At 48.8% G+C, this 21648-nt stretch overlaps 1 protein-coding gene across 4 annotated transcripts in view; it reads right to left on the bottom strand.

Moving 5' to 3' along the window:
• Window positions 1–21648, bottom strand: part of sh3pxd2aa (SH3 and PX domains 2Aa) — a 395200-nt gene that overhangs the window by 55799 nt on the left and 317753 nt on the right. For all 4 annotated transcript variants that reach the window (XM_072479783.1, XM_072479782.1, XM_072479785.1 and 1 more), the window contains 2 exons: window positions 20113–20230; window positions 7797–8143 (listed from right to left, as the gene is read on the bottom strand). In XM_072479783.1, the coding sequence (XP_072335884.1) occupies window positions 7797–8143; window positions 20113–20230 (465 nt within the window). The remainder of the gene's footprint in view (window positions 1–7796; window positions 8144–20112; window positions 20231–21648) is intronic.

Below are 21648 nucleotides of genomic sequence, written 5' to 3'. Positions count from 1 at the left end.
TGCCTCGCACATCTCCTCTAAACTTTGCCCTTCGGACCTTAAACCTATTGAGTCGGTTCGGATTGTATTCGCTGGAGTTCAGAAGAATGAGGGGGGAATCTCATAGAAACCTATAAAATTCTAACAGGACTGGACGGGGTAGATGCAGGAAGGATGTTCCTGATGGTGAGGGTGTCCAGAAACAGGGGACACAGTCTGAGGATACGGGGTAGACCATTTAGGAAGAGATGGGGAGAAATTTCTTCACCTAGAGAGTGGTCAGCCTGTGGAATTACCACAGGAAGTAGTTGAAGCCAAAACATTGTATGTTTTCAAGAAGCAGTCAGATATAGCATTAGGGTGAAGGGGATCAAAGGCAGGATGGCGGCAGTGCTTAGCACTGCTATCTCACAGCGCCAGGGACCCGGGTTCAATTCCGGCGCTGTGTGACTGTGTGGAGTTTGCACTTTCTCCCCGTGTCTGCGTGGGTTTCCTCCGGGTGCTCCGGTTTCTTCCCACGTTCCAAAGATGTGCAGGTTAGTGGATTGGCCGTGATAAATTGCCCCTTAGTGACCAAAGATTAAGTGGGGCTATGGGGTTATGGAGATTGGGTGGGGAAGTGGGCCTCGGTAGAGTGCTCTTTCAGAGGGTCGATGCAGATTCAATGGGCTGAATGGCCTCATTCAGCACTGTATAGATTTCTATGGTTCTATGGTTAATGAGGGAAGGCGTAACAGGCTATGGAGTTGGATTTTAAAGGAGAAATTGTTCAGTGATCGGACAGGTTCAGCCAGAGAGTGGATGGGAATTGTTCAGGCATCTTCCCATTACTCCCCTGTCAACATTTCGCAGGGACTGTTCCCTCCAGGATACCCTGATCCACTCCTCCATCACCCTCAACACCTCATCCGCTTCCCATGGCACCTTCCCATGCAATTGCAGAAGGTGCAACACCTTCCCCTTTACCTCCTCCCTGCTCACCATCCCAGGGCCTGAACACTCTTTTCAGGAGAGGCAGCGCTTCACGTGCACCTTCTTCATTCTGGTCTGTTGCATTTGCTACTCCCAGTGCCGTCTACTCCACATTGGAGAGACTGGGTGACCGCTTTGTAGAACACCTTACATCCGTCCACAAGCAGGACCCAGACATTCCTGTTGCCATTTAAACTCACCGCCCTGCTCTCACATCCACATGTCCGTCCTCGGCCTGTTGCAATGTTCCAGTGAAGCAAGCGCAAACAGGAGGAACAGCACCACATCTTCCGATTAGGCACGTTACAGCCATCCGGACCTAACATTGAGTTCAACAACTTCAGACTGTGAACTCTCTCCTCCACCTACACCCTATTTTTATTTCTATCAATTTATTTTCATTTCTTCCATTGATCTGTTTTTTCCTCACCATTGTCCCCCCTCTCCCCACCCCAGCTGTTCACTATTACTAGATTATCTTTGACACACTGCTCACCTTTGTTCTGCTATTCACACATTCTAATCTAAGCACTGTTGCTTCACCGCTCCAGGGTCCCGGGTTTGATTCCCGGCTTGGGTCACTGTCTGTGCAGAGACTGCAGGATCTCCCCGTGTCTGTGTGGGTTTCCTCCGGGTGCTCCGGTTTCCTCCCAAAGATGTGCAGGTTAGGTGGATTGGCCACGCTAAATTACCCTTAGTGTCAAAAAGGTTGGGTGGGTTTGCACTGAGTGCTGAATTTGGTGCATTTGAGTGCGATAGTGAGAGTTTGGTGACCGAGGGAGTATAAGGCTTAATTTTTATCTCAAGTTTAGTCTTTCTTTTATTTAGTTAATTAACTTAAAAGTTGCTGTTTGGTTTAGAAGAAGGTGAATTTTCAATGAGCTTTAAACCGGCTTCTACTTGTAGGCACTTGCAGCTGGAGCTTGTTAATTAGTTAATTGGATTAGGCCAGGTTTTCAGAGGCTAGATTCACAGTATAAAAGTGATCCCTACAGTGCAGACTTTGTTTGCACTGAGTACTGAATTTGGTGCATTTGAGTGCGATAGTGAGAGTTTGGTGACCGAGGGAGTGCTGAATTTGGTGCATTTGAGTGCGATAGTGAGAGTTTGGTGACCGAGGGAGTGCTGAATTTGGTGCATTTGAGTGCGATAGTGAGAGTTGGGTGACCGAGGGAGTGCTGAATTTGGTGCATTTGAGTGCGATAGTGAAAGTTTGGTGACCGAGGGAGTTAGGTGAGGAGGGAGTAAGGTGCTCCTTTCATTTTGTTTCCAACATTTCCGCAAAGAGTGCGAAGAGAGCCAGGAGTTTACAGGAAGTGTAGCTGACTGGGAGCAGAGTCGGAGGGCGGAGGTCTAGTTAGTCCACACAGCAGCTATATTCTATAAGGTAAGAGGGGATGGAGGCTAGGCCAGTTACATGCTCCTCCTGTAGGATGTGGGTGGTGAGGGATACCACCGGTGTCCCCACTGACTATACCTGCGGGAAGTGCACCCAACTTCAGCTCCTCAAAGACCGTGTTAGGAAACTGGAGCTGAAGCTGGATGAACTTCGGATCATCCGGGAGGCAGAGGGGGTGATTGAGAAGAGTTACAAGGAGGTAACCACACCCAAGGTACAGGACAAGAATAGCTGGGTTACAGTCAGGGGGAAAAAAACAAACAGGCAGAAAGTGCAGGGATCCCTCGTGGCCGTTCCCCTTCAAAACAAGTATACCGTTTTGGATGCTGTTGGGGGGGATGACCTACCGGGGGAAGGCCCTAGCGGCCAGGTCTCTGGCACTGAGTCTGGCTCTGGGGCTCAGAAGGGAAGGGGGGAGAATAGAAAAGCAATAGTTGTAGGAGATTCAATGGTTAGGGGAATAGATAGGAGATTCTGTGGTCGCGAGCGAGACTCCCGGAAGGTATGTTGCCTCCCGGGTGCCAGGGCCAGGGATGTCTCGGATCGTGTCTTCAGGATCCTTAAGGGGGAGGGTGAGCAGCCAGAAGTCGTGGTGCCAACGACATGGGTAGGAAAAGGGGTGTGGAGGTAATAAACAAGTTTAGGGAGTTAGGCTGGAAGTTGAAAGCCAGGACAGACAGAGTTGTCATCTCTGGTTTGTTGCCGGTGCCACGTGATAGCGAGGCTAGGAATAGGGAGAGAGTGCAGTTGAACAGGTGGCTGCAGGAATGGTGTAGGAGGGAGGGCTTCAGGTATTTGGATAATTGGAGGGCATTCTGGGGAAGGTGGGACCTGTACAAGCAGGATGGGTTGCATCTGAACCAGAGGGGCACCAATATCCTGGGAGGGAGGTTTTCTAGTACTCTTCGGGAGGGTTTAAACTAATTTGGCAGGGGAATGGGAACCGGATTTGTAGTCCAGCAACTAAGGTAGCCGATATTCAGGACGCCAAAGCGTGTAATGAGGCAGTGGGGAAGGGAACACTGACAAAGGAGAGTACTTGCAGGCACGGAAAGGGGTTGAAGTGTGTATACTTCAACGCAAGAAGCATCAGGAATAAGGTGGGTGAACTTAAGGCATGGATCGGTACTTGGGACTACGATGTGGTGGGCATCACGGAAACTTGGATAGAAGAGGGGCAAAAATGGTTGTTGGAGGTCCCTGGTTATAGATGTTTCAATAAGATTAGGGAGGGTGGTAAAAGAGGTGGGGGGGGGTGGCATTATTAATTAGAGATAGTATAACAGCTGCAGAAAGGCAGTTCGAGGAGTATCAGCCTACTGAGGTAGTATGGGTTGAAGTCAGAAATAGGAAAGGAGCAGTCACCTTGTTAGGAGTTTTCTATAGGCCCCCCAATAGTAGCAGAGATGTGGAGGAACAGATTGGGAAACAGATTTTGGAAAGGTGCAGAAGTCATAGGGTAGTAGTCATGGGCGACTTGAACTTCCCAAATATTGAGTGGAAACTCTTTAGATCAAATAGTTTGGATGGGGTGGTGTTTGTGCAGTGTGTCCAGGAAGCTTTTCTAACGCAGTATGTAGATTGTCCGACCAGAGGAGGGGCAATATTGGATTTAGTGCTGGGTAATGAGCCAGGGCAAGTGATAGATTTGTTAGTGGGGGAGCATTTTGGAGATAGTGATCACAATTCTGTGACTTTCACTTTAGTAATGGAGAGGGATAGGTACGTGCAACAGGGCAAGGTTTACAATTGGGGGAAGGGTAAATACGATGTTGTCAGACAAGAATTGAAGTGCATAAGTTGGGAACATAGGCTGGTAGGGAAGGACACAAGTGAAATGTGGAACTTGTTCAAGGAACAGGTGCTACGTGTCCTTGATATGTATGTCCCTGTCAGGCAGGGAAGAGATGGTCGAGTGAGGGAACCATGGTTGACAAGAGAGGTTGAATGTCTTGTTAAGAGGAAAAAGGTGACTTATGTAAGGCTGAGGAAACAAGGTTCAGACAGGGCATTGGAGGGATACAAGATAGCCAGGAGGGAACTGAAGAAAGGGATTAGGAGAGCTAAGAGAGGGCATGAACAATCTTTGGCGGGTAGGATCAAGGAAAACCCCAAGGCCTTTTACACATATGTGAGAAGTATGAGAATGACTAGAGCGAGGGTAGGTCCGATCAAGGACAGTAGCGGGAGATTGTGTATTGAGTCTGAAGAGATAGGAGAGGTCTTGAACGAGTACTTTTCTTCTGTATTTGCAAATGAGAGGGGCGATATTGTTGGAGAGGACAGTGTGAAACAGATTGGTAAGCTCGAGGAAATACTTGTTAGGAAGGAAGATGTGTTGGGCATTTTGAAAAACTTGAGGATAGACAAGTCCCCCGGGCCTGACGGGATATATCCAAGGATTCTATGGGAAGCAAGAGATGAAATTGCAGAGCCGTTGGCAATGATCTTTTCGTCCTCACTGTCAACAGGGGTGGTACCAGGGGATTGGAGAGTGGCGAATGTCGTGCCCCTGTTCAAAAAAGGGACTAGGGATAACCCTGGGAATTACAGGCCAGTTAGTCTTACTTCGGTGGTAGGCAAAGTAATGGAAAGGGTACTGAAGGATAGGATTTCTGAGCATCTGGAAAGACACTGCTTGATTAGGGATAGTCAGCACGGATTTGTGAGGGGTAGGTCTTGCCTTACAAATCTTATTGAATTCTTTGAGGAGGTGACCAAGCATGTGGATGAAGGTAAAGCAGTGGATGTAGTGTACATGGATTTTAGTAAGGCATTTGATAAAGTTCCCCATGGTAGGCTTATGCAGAAAGTAAGGAGGCATGGGATAGTGGGAAATTTGGCCAGTTGGATAACAAACTGGCTAACCGATAGAAGTCAGAGAGTGGTGGTGGATGGCAAATATTCAGCCTGGATCCCAGTTACCAGTGGCGTACCGCAGGGATCAGTTCTGGGTCCTCTGCTGTTTGTGATTTTCATTAATGACTTGGATGAGGGAGTTGAAGGGTGGGTCAGTAAATTTGCAGATGATACGAAGATTGGTGGAGTTGTGGATAGTAAGGAGGGCTGTTGTCGGCTGCAAAGAGACATAGATAGGACGCAGAGCTGGGCTGAGAAGTGGCAGATGGAGTTTAACCCTGAAAAGTGTGAGGTTGTCCATTTTGGAAGGACAAATATGAATGCGGAATACAGGGTTAACGGTAGAGTTCTTGGCAATGTGGAGGAGCAGAGAGATCTTGGGGTCTATGTTCATACATCTTTGAAAGTTGCCACTCAAGTGGATAGAGCTGTGAAGAAGGCCTATGGTGTGCTCGCGTTCATTAACAGAGGGATTGAATTTAAGAGCCGTGAGGTGATGATGCAGCTGTACAAAACTTTGGTAAGGCCACATTTGGAGTACTGTGTACAGTTCTGGTCGCCTCATTTTAGGAAGGATGTGGAAGGTTTGGAAAAGGTGCAAAGAAGATTTACCAGGATGTTGCCTGGAATGGAGAGTAGGTCTTACGAGGAAAGGTTGAGGGTGCTAGGCCTTTTCTCATTAGAACGGAGAAGGATGAGGGGCGACTTGATAGAGGTTTATAAGATGATCAGGGGAATAGATAGAGTAGACAGTCAGAGACTTTTTCCCCGGGTGGAACAAACCATTACAAGGGGACATAAATTTAAGGTGAAAGGTGGAAGATATAGGAGGGATATCAGAGGTAGGTTCTTTATCCAGAGAGTAGTGGGGGCATGGAATGCACTGCCTGTGGAAGTAGTTGAGTCGGAAACATTAGGGACCTTCAAGCAGCTATTGGATAGGTACATGGATTACGGTTAAATGATATAGTGTAGATTTATTTGTTCTCAAGGGCAGCACGGTAGCATTCTGGATAGCACAATTGCTTTACAGCTCCAGGGTCCCAGGTTCGATTCCGGCTTGGGTCACTGTCTGTGCGGGGTCTGCACATCCTCCCCGTGTCTGCGTGGGTTTCCTCCAGGTGCTCCGGTTTCCTCCCACAATCCAAAGATGTGCGGGTTAGGTGAATTGGCCAATGATAAATTGCCCTTAATGTTCAAATTGCCCTTGGTGTTGGGTGGAGGTGTTGGGTTTGGGTGGAGTGCTCTTCCCGGGGGCCGGTGCAGACTCGGGGGGGGCCGAATGGCCTCCTTCTGCACTGTAAATTCAATGATAATCTATGATTAATCTAGGACAAAGGTTCGGCACAACATTGTGGGCCGAAGGGCCTGTTCTGTGCTGTATTTTCTATGTTCTATGTTTACTGGGTTACGGGGATGAGGTGTGGGCTTGTGTAGGGTGCTGTTTCCGGGCCGAATGGCCTCCTTCTGCATTGAAAATTCTATGATTCTATAAAGTCGTTCACTGAATCCATAGTTATTTAGTGTCTTTGAAACATCTTTGTCAATCTCCACCAATGGCTGGCCCCCTATCCAGCCCCCCCGCCCCCCCCCCCCCCCCCCCCACACTCAATCTGTCCCTATTTCCAGTTCAATCCAGTTTTGACAAAAGAGTCATACAGACTCGAAACGTTAGCTCCCTTCTCTCTCCACAGATGCCGCCAGACCAGCTGAGATTGTCCAGTATTTTCTCTTTTTGTTTGTGTAATAAAGCAGATGGTATTCTGGGCTTTAATAATCGGGGCAGAGAGTACAAGAGAAAGGAGGTTATGCTGAATTTATACAAGACACTAATTAGACCTCAGCTGGAATATTGTGCACAGTTCTGGGCCACACTATAGGAAGGATGTGAACACATTGGAGAGAGAGCAGAAGATTTTACAAGGATGGTTCCAGGGATGAGAAACTTCAGTTATGAGGATAGATTGGAGAGGTTGGGACTGTTCTCCTGGGAGAGAAGAAGGCTAAGTGGAGATTTGATAAAGATGTTCAAAATCATGAGGGGGATGGACAGAGTGGACAGGGAGAAACTGATCCCGCTTGTAAAAGGATCAATAATGAGAAGGCACAGACTTAAAGAAATTTGCAAAAGAAGCAAATGTGATGTGAGAGAAAAACTTTTTCACATGAGCTGTTCAGGTCTGGATTGCACTGCCTGGAAGTGTGGTGGAGGCAGGTTCAATCGAGGTATTCCAAAGGGGATTAGATGATTATTTGAATAGACGCAATGTGCTGGGGTTACGGGGAAATGGCACCAAGTCATAATGCTCTTGTGGAGAGCAAATGCAGACAGGATGGGCCAAATGGCCTCGTTCTGCGCTGGAACAATTCTGTGACATCAACAAGTGCCACAACCCCAAAATAATGTCCATCAACAGCTATTAAGGGAACTGAGCTTTTATCATCTGAAATGGATGACAACAGAAACAGCTGAGTTAAGGAACTGAAAAGGTAAATGCAAGGTTTTAGCTCAGGAACTTGACAAATGATAAACATTGTTGAATGCTGGACCTATATTTGAGAAAGAGGCATACTTTCAATCACTTACCTATTTCTGCCCTCTGTGGGGCAACCCTGGCAACAGCCGGGGACCCCAGCGCTCGGCTCACTTTCTTCTCTGGTGTCGCCAATGTAGTTGCAGTGCCATTGGTCTGTTCACAAGGCAGCGGAAGGCTGATTTCCTTCGCAGTGATAGGAGGATGATCATATAGGTTGGATTCGTTTTCTGTCTGTAAATTCTTTTCACTGCACGTTTTCTTGTTCAGTAGATTACTTATCTCCATTATATTTCCAATTATCTCTACTGGTCCAGTAAGAGGTTTTTTCTTGACAGCAAGTTCATCCTTGACCTTTCTGAGGTAAGATGCTGGTGCCCATCCCTCTTTGCCTTGATACCTGGAAGATGATGATTTATAAATCGATCAAAGATTTTTTTTTACAGCTGATTCAATTGCTGTAAATTACAAGCCTTAAACAACCAGTGATACCGTTCTGTTCTGTGATACGTGTACCGTAATGGTTAGTACTGCTGCTTCACTGTGCCAGGGACCTGGGTTCAATTCCAGCCTTGGATGACTGTCTGTGTGGAGTTTGTACTTTCCAGAGAAGCCCGACAGAGAAGCCTTTCCAGAGAAGCTGAAGGAGGCCATGCTGCCCATCAAATCTGCACCGACACTCTGAAAGAGTACCGTACCCAGGCCTACTCCCCCGCCCTACCTCGGGGCAATTTAGCATGGCTAATCCGCCTAACCTGCACATCTTTGGATTGTGGGAGGAAACCAGAGCACCCGAGGAAACCCACACAACATGGGGAGAATGCCCCCATGGGTGGGTTTATGGGGATAGGGACGGGGAGTGGGCCTAGGTAGGGTGCTCTTTCAGAGGGTTGGGGGCCCGAATGACCTCCTTCTGCACTGTAGCAATTCTATAAAATCCATTCAATCTAAAGTTGTGCCTCTTGCTAAACAATGTAAAATCTTTGTACGAGAAGGGAGAAGTGTTTAAATCAGGTAATTATAGACTAAATAGTTTAACATTGGTTCTCAGCAAGTTTTCAAATTGGAAATTAAAAATGCATGGCCTAACTGAGATTAGATTTATTAAAGGCAATATATCGTGGAAGGTCAGCAACACCAATCTGTTCTTAAACATCTCATCACAATCATTTTATTGGACAGACAAAAGGATTATAGTGGAAATGATGTGCTGAAATTAACAGAATGGATAGACGAGGTGGCACATGAAATGCCATATGGAGCACTGGCATTCAGATAATGTCTTTATCCATACCAAGGCTGTAATGTGGTCTTGAGTCAGGCAATCTGGAGGAACCTAATCTGGATTATAGGTTCTGCTTCAGAACATGGTCGATGGTTTCTTCCAACACTTTGCTGATGATTGGCAGTAGAACATAGAACTTACAGTGCAGAAGGAGGCCATTCGGCCCATCGTGTCTGCACCGATCCACTTAAGCCCTCACTTCCACCCTATCCCCGTAACCCAATAACCCCATCTCACCTTTTGGTCACTAAGGGCAATTTATCATGGCCAATCCACCTAACCTGCACGTCTTTGGACTGTGGGAGGAAACCGGAGCACCCGGAGGAAACCCACGCAGACACGGGGAGAACGTGCAGACTCCACACAGTTGGTGACCCAGTGGGGAATCGAACCTGGGACACTGGCGCTGTGAAGCCACGGTGCTAGCCACTTGTGCTACCTTGCTGCCCAAATGTTTGGCTTAACATCTCAGACAATTGTTACGGCACAGAAGGAGGCCATTCGACCCATCATGTATGCACTGTGCCTCCAAATAAGCACTGTGACAGTGTGGCATTTTCCTTTCTTTTCCCTGCACCCCATTGTTTCTATTCAAATAATCATTTTGTGCCCTTTTGAATGCCCTGATTAAACTTGCCTCCACCATACCTATGCAGTGCATTCTAGAGCCAGACCATTTGCTGTAAGGATCCAGCGATCGCACCTTCCAAACTGTCATATGAGAGTACCTTTAACAAATGGGGGTTTATAAAATAGCTGAAGTGGATGTACCTTTAAGGAAGGGGTGTTTATCAGTGATGTCAGAGTGTGGGTGGAGCTGGGCTGTCTGTCTGCTTTTACTTTCATTTTAGGCTCGCAGCTACAGGGTGTGTTTAGTTTTGTTTTAGATTTGGAGAAGCTGCAGTCACAGCAAGATATGTATGAATCTCTCAAGTTTATGGATGTTCATGTGGTGATTTCAAAGTGGTAACTGTTCTCAGTAGTGAAGTTAAACCTGATGTCTTTCTGTAAAAAGGGTTATTTTTGTCTTATGGATGGTGCAAGGAAAGATTAAGAGTTACTTATAGAGTACTGTATTCTATGGGGGGATTTATTGGTGCTGATAGTTGTTAATATGTTTACTGTGGGTTTATAAAGTGTTAACTGGTTTCATAAATAAACATTGTTTTCATTTAAAAGTACTGTAGATTTCTGTTGCATCACACCTAGAAAGTAGGCCTGTGTGCTCCCCATAACCACAATCTATTCAAAGTTGTGGGTCAGGTGAACTCCATGATATACTTTGGGGTTCTCTAAACCCTGGCCCATAACAAAATATAGAAAATAGGAGGAGGAGGCGATTCTGCCCTTCAAGCCTGCTCCTCTATCCATTATGTTCATGCTGATCATCCAACTGGGCAACCTGTTTCTGCTTTCCCCCATTTTCTTTGATCCCTTTAGCCCTAAGAGCTACATCTAACTCCTTCTCGAAAACATATAACATTTTGGCCTCAGCTGCTTTCAGTGGTAGCGAATTCCACAGGCTCATCACCCTCTGGGTGAAAATAATTCTCCTCATCTCAGTCCTAAATGGTTTACCCCATATCCTCATCTACCCGGTCTAGTCCTGTTAGAATTTTATAGGTTTCTATGCGATCCCCTCATTCTTCTGAATTCCAGCGAATACAATCCTAACTAATTCAATCTCCCCTCATACGTCAGTCCCGCCATCCCAGGAATCAGGTGGTAAACCTTCGCTGCACTCCCTCTATAGTTAGAGCATCCTTCCTCAGATAAGAAGACCAAATATCGCACACATTATTCCAGGTGCTACTACTGTACAAGTCAGATCCCAGGGTGGAACTGGCTTGATAGATCCTAACTTTTATTTCTTTGTTTAGATACGTTGATTAATTGAGTCACAAGACTGTCTGAGCTTGTAACAAAAGAATAAAACAAGAAAAGATGATCTATAATACATTACTCCTTCACCTCAGCTATACCTTTACAGATATATATATATTTTTACGGATAACACAAGTTACAAAATCAATCTTATACTCTAATATTCTTAAGTAAGTACACAGTCCATGTAAACCAATGGGCAAAATGTGGTCAGACACTCTGAAACTGAGTGACAAATGCCACTAAATACAACATCTGCAAATTTCTCATCTATTTTCCCCAAGATGCTTATCACACGGTGAGCCAACTGCCTTCACTGGAATGTCTTCCACACAAAGCTTTCTAATCACTGCTCTCGAAAAATACTCCTTGGAATCTTGCCCCAAACAATGTTTTCCCTTGGAAGCTTTCACCAAGGATCCACTTCCAGGATTTGAACCTCTCCATTTGGTATTCCTCTGCCCTGGATCGGCATGTGCATTCAAGCTTACCCCGCAATCTCTCAGATATCCATCCACGCCAACAAACACCACAAGCCTGCAGTAAGGAGTCACCAACCTTCTGATTACCCAGAACTGGTCCCAATGTGTCAGGAATATGAAACCCTCCCCTTCACACCATCTCTTCAGCCACATATTGATCCGATACATCCTGCTATTCCTACTCTGACTGGCACGTGGCACTGGTAGTAATCCTGAAATCACTACCTTTGAGGTCCGATTTCTCACCTTTCTTCCTAACTCCCTATATTCTGCTTTTAGGACCTCACCCCTATTTTTACCTTTGTCGTTACCGATGTGCACGATGACCACTGGCTGTTCACCCTCCCCCTCCAGAATGTCTTGTAACCGCTCCGAGACATCGTTGATCCTAGCACCAGAGAGACAACATACCATCCTAGAGTCTTGTTTGTGGCTACAGAAACACCTATCTATTTCCCTTACAATTGAATGGGCTGGTCAGATGGGCTGATTAGTGGCAAACAGAATTCAATCCGGATAAGTGTGAGGTCATGAACTTGGGCAGGATAAACAAGGCAAGAGAATACATGATAGACGGCAGAACCCTGGGAAGCACCGAGGATCAGAGGGACCTTGGTGTGCATGTACACCGGTCCCCTAAGGTGGCAGAGCAGGTGGATACTGTGGTTAAGAAAGCATATGGTAAACTTGCCTTCATTAGCAGAGGCACAGAGTTTAAGAGCAGGGAGGTTATGCTGGAACTGTATAAAATGTTGGTTAGGCCATATCGAGGGTATTATGTGCGGTTCTGGAATCCACATTATAGGAGGAATGTGATAGCACTGGAAAGGATGCAAGGGAGATTTATGGGCTGGAGAGTTTTAGTTATGAAGAGAGATTGAATAGGGATTGTATTCCTTGGAGCAGAGGAGACTGAGGGGGGACATGATTGAGTTGTATAAAATTATAAGGGGTATAGATAGAGTAAACCGGAAGAAACCTTTCCCCTTGGTGGAGGGATCAATGGCCAGGGGGGGCAGAGATTTAAGTTAAGGAGTAGGAGGTTTAGAGGGGATGTGAGGAAAAACCTTTCACTCAGAGAGTGGTGGGGGTTTGGAACTCGCTGCCTGAAAGGATGGTGGAGGCAGAGACCCTCCCAACATTTAAGGTGTATTTAGATGTGTGCCTGCGATCCAGGGCAGAGAAGGCCAAGAGCTGGGAAATGGGATTAGAATAGTTAGGTGGTTTTTGACCGGCACAGGTGCAATGGGCCGTAGGGCCTTTTCTGTGCTACAGGACTCTATGGGCTGGACTCTCCTACCAGCCCCCCCCCCCCCCCCCCCGCAAGAGCATCACAGTCGAGCCACGTACGATGGAGAACTCCATTGACCTCGGGCGGGATTCTCTGGTCGCTGTGCAGACGTGGCTGGAGAATCCACCCTATGACTCCACATGCCGCTTCACACTGCTGCAATGGTTGGGGAAGGTTCCTCCCTTGCACTTTCACCAGCTGGTAATGCTCCTCGACCTTTCAAACTGTAGTGTCTAACCCAGTGGAGAACCCTTTGTTTCAAGTGCGGTCCAGACCAAAGGAATATGCATCTGAATGAATCACTCAGTGATGGACATTGACTCTATTTGCTGTGAATCCCCGTATCAGTTTGAGAAAGGAATGCAGCTTAGGATAGGGTTTAATTAGGATTTAGTCGTGTGGAGAGCTGAAGTAACAGGAAAGGTCCAGCAGCAGGAGAACCGTGCTGAATATTCCTGCTTTCTGTGTGTAATGGGTTAATTTGGCAGCAGTCACCAATATTGTAATCAAAAGCAGAGATTTGGCTCAACTATTAACTGAGAAAATTCTACCCATTTTAAGTTTTAAAAACAGACTAATATCGTATTAGTGCAATGATAACTCCCTAAATGTAAAACCTACGTCTGGTTATGCTGCAACTATGTAAACCAACGTGCCAAATAGACCCTCCGAATAAATGCTTAATTAATACAAAGATGTTACAGCACAATTCAAATTGTTTTTTTGAAAATCAGATAAGTGAACAAACATAAGTTCAGCGGCCCAAACCCAGGCTTTGTTTCTTCAACAGTAAATACATGCCATGAACAGACAAACAAGTCAGAGATTGAAATGCCTGAGTGTCTGAGAGTCACTTCCTGCCATCTGCTTTCCAGCTCAGAAATTCTGGAATGACTCCAGAGGGGAATAGCGAGAAAAGGAGGCAGGAAATGAGGAATCTGCTGACTAAAGTATTCTGGGAGATATGTTGGATATATTTCAGAAAACGGCAGCAAGACTGTTGAGCCCAGATATTAAAGAACCCAAATTTCCACATTTAGTATTGTTATTACAGCTCCAAGACCAGAAAAGCAAGGAATAACAGGCAGTGCCTATGTCCAGAATACAAGGTCCCAGGAAAATATAACAATTGCATTTACTTCTCACAATTTCCACGAGATGTAGCATCTCATGCTCATATGTGTCATGGAATTGTTCAACCTTTCCTCATTGCATTACTGATGATTTTAAACTGATGATCCCTTGTTAACATCTTAGTTAATCCTTATAGCCACTATCAAAACTGAACTTCTCTGGTAAACATCATCTGCTCCGGATAGTAGATCTGGGTAAGTTTTCCAGCTGTTTTCCACCCCTGGCATCATCCTGGTAAATCGACATGGTGAGTTCTTTCAAGTTTTAAATGAACGACGAAACAGAGCTGGCGAGTAACTGGAATACATTACCAGAGATGATTACTCGATCAAACAAGGTGAAGGTACATTTCATATGAAAAGGAAGGCTATGTAGGGGGTGAAGGTGGGAGAATGGAACCAGTCAGTTGCTTATTCAAAGTGCTAGTGCGGAGATGATGGTGAAGCAGCTTCCTTCTGCCCAAACCAGTTCACTGATTCTGTGATCTACAAACAGGGCGCGATGTAACGGCCTCGCTGCTGCCGGTGAATTATCTGGCTCACTAAAGGGATCTCACCAGACGACACGATCTGGATCCCACCCACAATGGGGGGGCCCGAAAGTTGCATATTCAAGTGTGTAGTAAGGCATGCAAGGATATGCACTTGCCGGATCTAACCCCGCCCCGCGGAGACCCTGAGTGAGCACCGGTTAGCACTGGTTACCACAAGCGGGACCAGTCGTACCGGCACTAGGGGGTGGGGGGGAGGGAGGGGGAGGGTTCCCATGCGATTCGGGGCCTCTGGTTGCTTGGGCTCTGGGCTGGGTGGTACCCTGGCACTGTGAGCCTGCCATGCTTCAGTGCCCCGGGCACTCCAGCTTGGCAGGGGCACTGCCAAGGTGCCCAGGAAGCATTTTGCACTTTATTGGGGCACTGGGGGAGGGGTCAGAGGCCACGGTGGGGAGTCTCGAGGTCGGGGTGCCATTTTGCCCGCACTGGTGAGACGGAGCTCGTTAGTGCTGGAATGGGACTGAATGTGGCCTTGCAGAGGCCCCGGAATGAAAGCACTCCCTCAGTACTGACCCTCTGACAGTGCAGCACTCCCTCAGTACTGACCCTCTGACAGTGCAGCACTCCCTCAGTCCTGACCCTCTGACAGTGTAGCACTCCCTCAGTACTGACCCTCTGACAGTGCAGCACTCCCTCAGTCCTGACCCTCTGACAGTGCGGCACTCCCTCAGTCCTGACCCTCTGACAGTGCAGCACTCCCTCAGTACTGACCCTCTGACAGTGCAGCACTCCCTCAGTCCTGACCCTCTGACAGTGCAGCACTCCCTCAGTCCTGACCCTCTGACAGTGCGGCACTCCCTCAGTACTGACCCTCTGACAGTGCAGCGCTCCCTCAGTACTGACACTCTGACAGTGCGGCACACCCTCAGTACTGAGCCTCTGACAGTGCAGCACTCCCTCAGTACTGACCCTCTGACAGTGCGGCACTCCCTCAGTACTGACCCTCTGACAGTGCAGCACTCCCTCAGTACTGACCCTCTGACAGTGCGGCACTCCCTCAGTACTGACCCTCTGACAGTGCAAAATAGGTGCCGCTCCTGGACAATTCGTCCACTGTTAATGGGCTAACACGGGTGCCACGAGGAACACGATTGATTCCAATGAAGCATGGTGCCAGATTCACCGGGGTCGGGATTGACACTCGAGAGGCTGAAAAGCTGCAGCCGCATATGAGCGCTCCACTCCCCACACACACTCAGCCCAGCCAACAAGGCGGCGTGTGGCACTGGACAATTCGCAGACGCTGAGCTCGAGACCCTGCTGGACGCCGTGCAGCAGAAGTGGGCTACCCTGTTCCCCGTGGTGGGAAGGTGGTTGTCACCCGCGGCCATACACTGGGCCTGGGTGTAGGTGGCAAAGGTCGCGGGCGTTGTTGGCCCCACTGCCAGGACCCGACAGCAGTGCCAGAGAAAACTGCACAACCTGCTCAGGGCAGACATGGTGAGCAGGTAGCAGTGTGCCCCTGGCACTAACTCCCGTCCCACACATCCAGACCTGCCCCCCACCACCTCCCCTCCCCCCCAATGAGGGCGACAGAACCTCCACTCTGTACCACATGTCGGTACCCACACCAGCCACGAGGCCAGGTGCCCTGGCTACGATGGCCCACCAGCTACCCACCCCCTGAGCTGCATTCGCCTGACTGTCTAACACTGCGTTTTCTGTCTACCCGCTCACCCCAGGAGAAGGTGGCTCACAACCATGAGGGAGAGGGAAAGGACTGGAGGGGGACCACCTGACCTGCGGTCCCTCACCACAGCAGAGGCACTGGACCTAGTCTGTGGGCTCGGAGAGAAGGCAGTCACCAGGTCGGCATCTGGCAAGCAAGTGAGACCCTGCTGAGTTGCGGTTCCCCATGGCATGTGTGTCGCCTCCACCTCCCCCCCCCCCCCCCCCCCCCCCCCCCCCACACACCAGCCCACTCACCCTATCCCCCCCTCCACCGCCACTCCAAACCGTGATCCAACCATGCATCTGGTCTTGTGTCTTGCAGGATCAACTGGCATGAGGCCAGCCCTTCTGGTCCCTCCCATCTACCCCAACCACAAACCCAAGCAGAAAGCAGCGAGGATGTGGACATGTACAGCGACGGGAGTCCTCGCACCGCAGCCCGAGACACACTGGGGCACCAGCCAGGGTAGACCCACAGACTTCACAGCACTGCTGTCTCCAACCCTCCACAATCCCAGAGCCACTCACCTCGATTGGGCACTCCTGGCGGTGGTTGAGGCCCAGAACAGGGCTGCTCTGTCACAGGCAGCCATGTGCCAGAGCCACTTGGACATTGCACGCTCCAGAGCGTGGCCCAGTCACAGCGGGTCATGGCTGAAGGCGTAGTGGTATTACCCGGGTATTGGCCAGAAGGTGGTGGCACAGTCACAGGCTGATGTGGCACAGTCCCAGGGGAAGTTGGTCCACTCCCTTCGCTCCATAGCCGTGAGCATCGAGACCCTGGTCGAGACAGAAGTGGGCCTCCAAGACTGTTAGCCCCAGGTGGCGGGGGAGGCTCAGGGTTATCTCCTCTCACTTCCCCATCCCATGGAGTAGCCGGGGGTCATTGGGCACCCCGAGAGAAGAGAAGGCGATGAGACCCTTGCCAGGGATTCCCGCAGGGGCGGTGCCGGAACACCACCGCGCGTCGGACACCCCCACTCCTGTCCCTGGCGCATCTGATGGACCGTGGGCAGAACAGGGTGGCACCCTGCCACCCGGGGGGCACCCAAGCAACGACCAGGCCCATCCAAGCCTGGTCGCCCCAGAAGACAGCCGTCAAAGGGGCCCCAGGTCACGGGGGGGGGGTATCACAGCAGGCCGCCTCCACTCCTGATGTAGCGCATGGGGATCTACCTAGACGTAGGGTTAGGGCCCGTAAGGCCAGAAAGGTAGACACCAGTTAAGTTGGCACGGGTGTTGGGCAGCACGGTGGCGCAGTGGTTAGCACTGGCGCCTCATGGCGTCGAGGTCCCAGGTTCGATCCCGGCTCTGGGTCACTGTCCGTGTGGAGTTTGCACATTCTCCCCTTGTTTGTGTGGGTTCCACCCCACAACCCAAAGATGTCCAGGTTAGGTGGGTTGGTCACGATAAATTACCCCTTAATTGGAAAATATGAATTGGGTACTCTAAATTTTTTTTTTTAAGTTGGCACGGGATGCAGCATAGTATAGCGTTAGGGGCTAGGGCACAAACTTGTATATATATGTTCACCGTTTCACAATAGACCCCTGTTCACAATGTTTCAACCAGCCTCTGCTCTGTCAGACTGGTGTGAGGGATGGGCTGGGCTGGCTGCAGAGGGGGTGTGCGGGGGGGAGGAGATGGGCGGATGGTGGGGGTGGGCTTGGGCCAGGGACCCCAGTTCAGCCAGCACTTAATGCTCCGGGGTCCCTCCTCCACTCTCTCTCCCTCTCTCCCCCCCACCTCCGCTCCAGCCCCCCCCCCCCCCCCCCCCCCCCCCCACCCCCATCACCCCGTCACCCGCTCTGCCACCCCAAGGATTCGGTAGTGTGATGGAATGGCCTGCTCACATGCAAGGGTCACCAGTTTTCCAAGCGCTCTGCTATTAAATCTTTTATAATGGCCTCTAGCATTTTCCCCACTACTGGCGGCAGGTTTACTGGTCTACAATTCCCTGTTTTCTCTCTACCTCCCTTTTTAAGTTGTGGAGTTACATTAGCCACTTTCCAATCTGCTGGAACTGTTCCAGAGTCTATAGAATCCTGGAAGATGACCACCAATGCATCCATTAATTCTAGAGCCACTTCCTTAAGTACTCTGGGATGTAGATTATCAGGCTGTGGGGATTTATCAGCCTCCAAGCCCATTAATTTCTCCATCACCATTTATCTACTGATATTGATCTCCTTCAGTTCCACCTTCTCACTAAACCCTGTGTTCCCCAACATTTCTGGTATCTGATTTGTGTTCTCATTTGTGAAGCAGAACCAAAGTATGTATTTAGTTGCTCAGCCATTTCTTTGTTCCCCATTATAAATTCCTCTTTTTCTGTCTGTAAGGGACCTACATTTGTCTTCACCAATTTTTGTCTTCACATACTTATAACAACTTTTACTGTCAGTTTTCATGGTTCCCCCACAGCTTACTCTCATACTCCACTTTCCCTCTTAATCAGTCCCTCCGTCCTCCATTGCGGAATTATAAACTGCTCCCAATCCCCAAGTCACTGTTTTTTCTGGCCTGACTGATAATATTAAATTGGTTGTTCGTGTAATTCTTAGCACACATTTTTACAAGCACAGGCTGGTTGAGTACAGTCAGCACTCTGCTTATTGCAAGCAGCCAGTTTGATGTGATCTGCTACTTTTTGGGATATGATCCGCTTATCCTGAATTTTCACATGCACTGAAATTCATATCCCACATTACTCATTTGTGTTGCAGACAGGACACCTTTTTGGCTTGACAGCAGCATCTTGTTAGTAGAAAATATCACTTGATTTGCTCATGCAGAGTAGACGTGTGAAGAGCTTTCTTCAAATTTTTGGCATGCCTTACTCAGGGTAATTTGAGGTAGACTGAGCACTTGTCATGTTGCGGACTTAGGCACGGTATGCACGATCAATGGTCTGATAGGGGCAGCCATTACCCACAGGCTACTTTTGACTCAGCCTATTTCAGAGTCAATGTCTCACATGATGAACATAGGCAGCCTGCTAGCCTCTGGGCTGTTGAGGAATATGTGCAACGGGTTGTAAAGGGAAGGCAATGATGAGCTGTGACCATATTAAATGGTGGAGCTGGCTTGAGGGCTCACATGGCCTCCTTCTGTTCCTATTTCTTATGATCTTATTTGTTGAAAATATTAGACCTGACGCTTGAAACGGACTATTTACTGCATTACTACATGCCAAAAGTACTTACTTGAATAAAGCACTTTGGAATCTCCTCAGTTCACGAAGGGACTTTAGATATGCACTATTTCTTTTTTTTCCTGATATCAATATCTCTGTATAACACTTTATCCAATAAGTTAACTTTAATGTACATTGGTGGTAAAGAATAGAGATATTCACAGCATCATATAAAAGACATTGGGCTGGATTCTCTGATCCTGAAGCTAAGTGTTGAAGCCGTTTCTCGACGGCGTCAACACGGCCCCAGAATCAGCAACTCACGCCGCTCCAGCTGCTGATCCAGCCGTGAAATGGGCAGCAGGGAATGCGCGCATGCGCAGTGGGTCCGGGGCGAACCCGCGCATGCGTAGTCCCACCGGCACAATTTCCGCGTGTGCGCAGTGTCTCCCTTGTCCGCGCCGGCCCCGACCCAACATGCGCAGGAGTACAGGCGGCGGCGCGGAAGAAAGGAGGCCGAGAGACAGAGAGGCCGGCCTGCCGATCGGAGGCGCCCCCCCCCCCCCCCCCCCCGAGTCGGGCCCCCCTCCCCCACAGGTCGCCTCCGGACCCTTCAATGCCAAGGACCCGCCGGCTCAAGAGCATGTTAGAACGGTGCCGGCGGGACTCGTTTTTTTTTTTAATGGTCGCTCAGGCCATCCGGGCCGGAGAATTGCGGGGGGGGGGGGGGGGGGGCCGCATAGAGCGGCCCCCGACCGGCACCGTGTCAACCACACCGGCCCCAATGGTGGCAATTCTCCACACTGCGGAGAATTGCGTCCCAGCGTTGGGGCGGCGTGGCACGATTCGCGCGGCCCCCGGCAATTCTCCGACCTGCCACGGGGTTGGAGAATCCCGCCCATTAACTGTGCAATGCAGCTGTGACACAAAGCTCACCTGATAAACCACCAGCCTTCCAAATTCCTCTGTATGACCTCCACCACAACACCTTTTCCAAAGCCAATCTCATCTTTGCCCTGGTTGACATATGGCTGCACAGTGATGTATTTCTCCTCTATTACAAAAAATTAAAACAGCAGTGTTAGCACAATATATTTTTTAACTATTTCTCAATCAAAAAGAGTTGAGAGTGAAATATGAGAAGCCAGTTTCTCTGGTGATGATAAGCTGTTGGAATCTAGAAGCTATTAATTATATGAATGTCACCTGATAATTCACCTGCTTTTGGGGCTTAAACATTTTTTATCCAATCTTTTAAGTAAGCAATGTAAGTAATCTGAGAAACTGAATTATCAGCTGAGTTTTGCAGCACAGAAAGAGGCCATTCAACTCATCATGTCTGTGCCTGCTTGCTGAAAAAGTTATTTTCTTAATTCCACTTCCCCATGGCAAGTTAAAACCGATCTTTCCATGATACTTAGTGACTTTCCTTTCAAATATTTAGATGATTCTGCTTCCCCCGCTAGTTTTGGTCAGACACGCTCCAAACAAATCTCTGGGAAGGTTCTCCAATGCTTACAGAGGCTATCAAAACCTATAGGAACTTTGAACATTTCAATTAAATCTCCCTTTTATCAAATGAAAACGGCCCAGCTTCTCTAGAAGTAGACCATTCAGCCCATCGAGTCTGCTCTCCATTTAATGAGACCGTGACTGATCTGACATGAAAATCCGCAATCCACTCTTCCGCCTGATCTCCAAACTCCAGGCTGGATTCTCCCAAAATGAGACTATGTCCTCATGCCGGCGTAAAAATGGTGGAGTTTTACTCCAGAAATTCCTTCCAAAAAGTTGAACAAATTCAATGCCCTGCAGTGGGTTAACAGGGACCCGGAATGAATCTGTGGATACGGGCCCCTGCACCTCCGGTTCGGAGTCTGCGCATGCGCACAGCGGCGGCCTCCAGCTCCATGGCGGACTCGGGCCGTAGAGCCACACCGAGAAAAGAGACCCTCCCCCCCCCGAGCCTCAATCCCCGCACAGTTAATCGCGGTCGCAGAGAATCCTGACCGGCAATAGGTGGTTAGTTCAACGCCATCGGGAACTTGGCCGGTCGGGAGCAGAGGATTGCTGGGCAGGCCTCTGGCAATGGCCCCCCGGCGGTGCGGTGTAATCCGCGGTCACGCCGATTTTTGGGGCCCGGTGAATCAACGAACTGGTGCCGGGCCCGATTACGGTGTGAAATTGGATTCTCCGCCCCTGCGCCGGCCACGATTTTGCGGGGCTGCGGAGAATCCAGCCCCTTGATTCCCATAATGATTCTGTCACGACCCTTTGGGCTAGCGCGCGGTCAATTCCAGCCCCACTTGACCCGGAGTCGCAACACAAACAAAATTAGACCTTATTTTAAAATACCCAAGGTCCTCGGTTGAGCCCAATGAACCGCAGATACCAGGTTTGTAACTTTAATACAAATAACCTTTGATTATGTACAGTATTATAATTAACATACATACATAGAATTTACAGAGC

The sequence above is a fragment of the Scyliorhinus torazame genome, chromosome 16, assembly GCF_047496885.1.
Source record: "Scyliorhinus torazame isolate Kashiwa2021f chromosome 16, sScyTor2.1, whole genome shotgun sequence".
NCBI lineage: Eukaryota > Metazoa > Chordata > Chondrichthyes > Carcharhiniformes > Scyliorhinidae > Scyliorhinus > Scyliorhinus torazame.
This window is presented reverse-complemented; position numbering and strand designations above follow the sequence as displayed.